The sequence below is a fragment of the Aspergillus pseudodeflectus genome, assembly GCF_044049435.1.
Source record: "Aspergillus pseudodeflectus strain CBS 756.74 chromosome Unknown BJX68scaffold_111, whole genome shotgun sequence".
Classification (NCBI taxonomy): Eukaryota; Fungi; Ascomycota; class Eurotiomycetes; order Eurotiales; family Aspergillaceae; genus Aspergillus; species Aspergillus pseudodeflectus.
This window is the reverse complement of record NW_027263887.1, coordinates 55,010-60,448: the sequence shown is the minus strand read 5'-3', so window position 1 is coordinate 60,448 and position 5,439 is coordinate 55,010. Positions and strand designations below refer to the sequence as shown.

At 52.0% G+C, this 5,439-nt stretch overlaps 2 protein-coding genes across 2 annotated transcripts in view; both read right to left on the bottom strand.

Moving 5' to 3' along the window:
• Positions 1-682: 682 nt before the first annotated feature.
• BJX68DRAFT_273430 (uncharacterized protein) lies at positions 683-2,721 on the bottom strand (the record flags this gene model as incomplete). Its single annotated transcript, XM_071047464.1, has 6 exons — positions 683-717; positions 759-1,356; positions 1,418-1,669; positions 1,725-2,400; positions 2,452-2,562; positions 2,618-2,721. The coding sequence occupies 6 exons, from the start codon at positions 2,719-2,721 to the stop codon at positions 683-685; spliced, it is 1,776 nt and encodes a 591-aa protein (XP_070892190.1).
• Positions 2,722-4,027: 1,306 nt separating this feature from the next.
• The window catches only part of BJX68DRAFT_273429 (cytochrome P450), a gene marked incomplete at both ends in the record, with an annotated part of 1,837 nt that continues 425 nt past the window's right edge, over positions 4,028-5,439 (bottom strand). The window contains 2 exons of the mRNA XM_071047463.1: positions 4,028-4,219; positions 4,284-5,285. Of these exons, the coding sequence (XP_070892189.1) occupies positions 4,028-4,219; positions 4,284-5,285 (1,194 nt within the window). The remainder of the gene's footprint in view (positions 4,220-4,283; positions 5,286-5,439) is intronic.

The window sequence follows — 5,439 nt, the reverse complement described above, 5'->3', positions numbered from 1 at the left end:
TTTTAGGAGGATTTACTTATAAGAAATATAATTAAAAGCTTAGTATAGGTTTAATAGATATTATTAGTCTAGGGATGAATTCTAATATAGTAGGATAATACTAGGGGTAAAGTAATAGGGATTATTAATAATAACTATATATGGGTCATGGAATAATAGAACTAAGATATAGAAATAAAGTATAATATAGAGAGATAAATAGAGAGCTTAGTTTAATACTTTATATTATATAAGGAATATCTCTTAATAAATAAGATTATATTAAACTAAAATATAAAGTATAGAGAACTAATAGAGGTTCTATAAAGTAGGGCTGACTATATACAGAGGATTATCACGTGGCAATGACCTAAGTAGGACACAAGCAGGGCGAGGCCCGTGACAAATCCCGATGGACGTCCATCAGCGCCCCCCCTGGGTTAGAATAAATAGAAAAGAGCCAGAAACATCAAGCACTTTGAGGAAACCCTTCCCGTATACATATAACATGAAAACAAACCGCCAGCCGCGCCATTTCGCCTAGCCAAACATGTTGTTCATATATAACATATCAGTACCCGCAAGATTAACCTCGTCCAAAATGGAAAAAATACTAGGACCAGGCGTTTGTAGGCCCTCAAACACGTCAGATCCCGCGGATCCCTGCTGTCCACCGCCTCCCAAAGCCAATGGAAGGAGCAAATTAGGAGTTGGCCGCTTGGGCGGCGGCGATGGCAACTGGATACTATCAGCAATCCGTTGCAACTCCTCCAGCGTACCACGGATGTCTAGATCTGAGTCCTTTACTGTGATTTGCGCATTTGTAAGAATCTCTGTGGCGGTGTAGAAGGAATCGCTGCACAGAGGCGCGTACTCGGCTGGGTAGTGTGAAACGGCCAGCAGCATGAAAGAGACCGAACAGAGGAGAATCTTGATTGCTGAAGGGAGGATGAGGGGGCTGGGGCTCGAGTCGGCCTCACCTTCCCGCGCAGCGGCACTCAGCATCATTCCCTGTTGAATGTCAATGGATTCAGCAGCGGAGGTGAGGAGTTTGCGGGCTGAGTGCGGGTCTGAGAGTAGATCGGTGAGCGACTTGAAGGAGCAAATGTAGTTGAGTAGCCTGATGTAGTGCACTCGGAGATGGCAGAACTGCTTGAGTTGCAAGTCCAGCCAGGGTGGTGGATTGACTGATGGTTTAGGTGGCGTAAAGTCCGCTATCGGCAGGCTGCTGACGAGTTTCTGTAGTTGAAAATTGAGGAACTCGACGCGTTCGCGGCTTTTCTCAGACTGTGGCGTTGGCGTGTTGACGATAGCCCAGGTCTCGGAGAGGCTTCTATCAATGGCGATCATGGCTGCAAGGTAGGACTCTGGCGGTTCCTAGAAGGTAAGTGGTGTCAGCGAGTAAAATCCGAGGGTGACGGTGTTTGTGGTTACGGACTACTCGTAGATTCGACAGGTCGATTTCCCTGTCATGAAGGGTCCAGGGAAGGCCAGAGTAGAAACTGCACCTCCTGTTGAGATCATACACACAGGCAAACAAGCGTTTACAGTCAGCAATTCGGTCCGGACACAATTGAGTGTCGGAGAAGAAGCTCTCTCGGTGAAGGCCAAGCTCGAGGCACAGCTTAGCGGCGACTCCAGACAGACGCCACGCCTTGACCGGTCGGTGTTTGAGGTCGAAGTACAGGGACTGGGCGAGAGAGTGGAGTCAGGCCTGTTTGATGGAAGAGGGCTTGGAAGCTTACCAGCAGGGTTGCCATGATGATGTCTTCAAACTGGGGTTGGTCCTGGTCATAGCACGAGTCCACGCTCCATAGCAGATGGTCCTCCAGGTCTGCAGCCAAGGGGCTTTGTGTGTCATGTTTTACCAGCATGGCAATAGCCACAACCGCCTTTGTGAGCTCCACATCAATCACTTCGAGGTTCCATGTCGCTTCGTATTGAGTACGGTTCAGGAGGGAAAAAAGCATGTCGACAAGATTGTGTCCCAACTGAATGCTGACGCAGGGGAATATGGGGTAAACCTCGTCCTTGAATACTGTGACTAGCTGGGTGACCTTTGCGTGGCCGAGCTCCAAGACTGGGTGAGCAGCTTGGAGCAAGGAGATTAAGAAATCTGGAGACACCAGCCCGTTCCCAGGATGGCACGGACGCTTGGGACTGAAATCGGACGAATTCGACACCGCTCGTCTGCCCGTGAGTGTAAAGTGAGTAAGACTAAGAGTGTACCTAAAGTCGGTTGGCGTCTGATTTTTGGGGTGAGGGATTTCGTTGTCCGTCGGCACCTTGCGCTGGAGACAGGGTCGACCCGGATGCGAATCAACGAAGCGAGCCATTTTCTGTTGCATCTGTTCGCAGATCCTATTCACTCGCAAAATCGACAGGTCCAGGTCAGGGTGGGCCGACTGCGGTGGGGTGTTGCTACCGGTCGCTCAGTCATCACGGGCGGTTCGGGCTTGCAATGGGACATACTGTGTGTCGGGGTGGGGAGGGTCATTGTAGACACACTCGCCCTGAAGTTCCTCACACCGGTTGCAGGGTTGATTGCCGCTGCATCTGACCTTGCGTATCTTGCATAGCGCGCTGCAGAGGTTGAGCGAGGCGAACAAGACGCAAACTCTCGAGGGCGAAGACCTACCAGGCCACTCGAGCATATTTCTCCCGTTTACGAGGCCGAGACTCCCCGACAGCACCGAGGGATCGCTTAGTCCCCGACGATGGTTGCTGTGTCGTTGATTTCATACTGAGGGGGGCGCTGATGGAGGGGAATGGGAAACGGGGAAGGGAAGGATGGATGATGGATGATGGATGGCGGCTCTGAGGGCCTTAAAAAGTTACTACTAACGGAGTTCTTGCCCTCCCCGCAGTCCCCACAGAGCCCCCCGCATGAGTTGATTGGCCAAGGTCAATACCCCGGGAGATGACTCCCCAGGCAATGCCGATGTCTTATTATGGCTAGTGGCGGCACCTGCACCTGCTGCGGCACCTGTTGCGGCATCTGCTACAGCATCTGCTGCATACCGCGTCGTACAGAGCGTCGGAGCAGCCATCATGAAGAGTAGGAGTATTCCGGCATGGCGAATCTCCGATTTGACAGTGTTCGGACCGGAACTCGGAGATCCAGCAGCCCGCTTACTAAGACTTGGACCGGTGATCCTCTCCCCATCAATAATAAAATAGGGGTAGCATAGCAACTACGTCAGACCACTCGACCCAACCCAAGGTTGTTTTTCCAAGTGGCCAGGTGCATCCGGGTCCGCTGAGCTCCTGTGGGAATTCGAGCAATAATCAGCAGTACATCGGATCCAGTAGTGGCCAGCCACGTAACAGAGTAGGATTAAAGCACCCCATCGATGATCGCGATCTTCAAGATAATCGCACAAGCCATCCACCGCTCCCAGACTCCCAGAGTCTCCGAGTGGTGTGATTGGGGCATTCTGGCGCGCGCCTGGGTCCGCTGCCAAGCACCAGATTCTTCAAAGCGCCCGCCGCATGCGAGAGAGCGACCTGGCTGCTTTGATGGATTGATTGGCGGCCAGGTCGACAGTCTCAGGTTTGCCGGCCGCACAAATAGGTTAAGGCTATGACTGAGGGTGGGCTGTCCCCTGTGGGAATCAAGCGGCCAGACGCACCTTCGACCCTCAAGCGAAACCAGGTTAGCCTGTTATCTGGTTAACAGGGCTTTGATTTGACAATCACTAGTGCGACCGTGGGGGATTCGTCCAACACAGAAGAAGCTGCGCGCAGGTAACCTTGGGCGCACTGCCGGAAAAATGCCAGGAACGGAACGGTATAAACATAGGAGACATCCCCTTGCGAGGGGGTAGCGTGGTGTATTTTTTTTGGTTAGTTGTTCCTCTTTATCCGCGAGCAACGATGGATTTAGATCAGGGTATCAGGTGCACTCGGGGCCCACAAGGCGCTCAAACCAGTGGTTAACAGTGATATTGATTGGGATATCTGGTCATATATGTAGTGCAGGAGGCTCAGTGATCAAGATAGCCCCATCATATCCATTTGAAATGCACCTTTAAGGGACAAGAGCGTCTCATGATCGCACCCGACGTTTGAGCCGTATGTGCAGGTTATCCATCTCGGCGAACCACGATGAACGAACAGTCCAGGGATTTGAGGGGTTTAGTAGCTCAACATTGTACTGCGTGATCAGCTGCGCGATGAACTTGTAGACCTCAAACGTGGCGAGGTTTCGACCAACACACGTCCGAGATCCATAACCAAACTGAAGTTGGTATTCGTCAGCGATTCGCAAAGCTCTTGGAGGAACAGGTGAATAATTCACCTACCGTAGCGTTCTGCTTATCCATTTCCTTGATTATTTCAGCTGAATTCCCCTCTCCGGGGATCCATCGCTCCGGCCTCCACGTATCGGCATCGTTGCCAAAGATTGCCTGGCACCGGTTCTGGGCAAGGGGACTCATGGAGATGGTGGCCGACGGAGGGATGTAGTATCCCTCAATGTTGAATCCATCTGCTGGAGCCACTCTTGGGAGCTGGTATACAATGCTCGGGTGCAGCCGCTCTCCCTCCTTGATACACGCAGTAAGAAATGGGAGATCCTTGAGTACATTGTACGACAGTACTCTACTACCTTCAGATGGGCCGTTTCTCGCTTCAAACACGGCGTCCACCTCTTTTCGGAGCCGGGCGTACCGAGCAGGATCCTTCAGAAGGGGACCAAGCACAGCCTTGATGGCCACAGAGGTTGTGTCTGCACCTGCCGCGAGCAGATTACCGACCTCGGCGAGAATATCACCAAGGGGTGCGGGCTCTCCACGAGGGCCCTTCATGTCCACAAAGTGATCGAGCAAGTCTCGATCCCCGCTCTTGTTGGATCCTTCCTGCATCCGCTGAATGACCTTGTCGATGGAGAAGTTTGTGAATGCGCGGGCGTAGTCGGTAAGGCGCAGGTGGAGGAGACGTGCGATCTTGTGTATCACCGGATTCAACAGCCAGCCGCTCTGCAGGGGGAGATAGCCCAGATTTGATATCCAGTAAAAGGCTCCATGGATCCCAGAGATGAAGCCATTCTTGTCGTATCCATCGCGGAGGAACCCTATGGGCTCGCTGAGGCACAGCGTACCGACAACATCGTAGGTAAAGTACGATGCCCACAGGCTCAGATTAATGAGCTGATCCAGTTTGGCGAACTCATCGAATTGGCCCCAAGTGGTGTCGAGCACAGGCTGGATTTTGCCCTCCATCGAAACCACGGCGGACATGCTGTATGTTGCGGAGACGCGCTTTCGGAGAAAGCCATGTTGCGTTGGGTTCGTAGCCCCGAAGAACTGAGGTATTCACCTGTTAGATTTGACCAGAGACAAGAGTACGAATTAGAATAAAGCATGAAAAGGAAAGGAAAAGCGGCCCTCGAGGAGAGCGATATACATACCGAAACGGAAGAACCAGCTTGGCCGCCTCCCAGTGTCAACCAAGTATCAT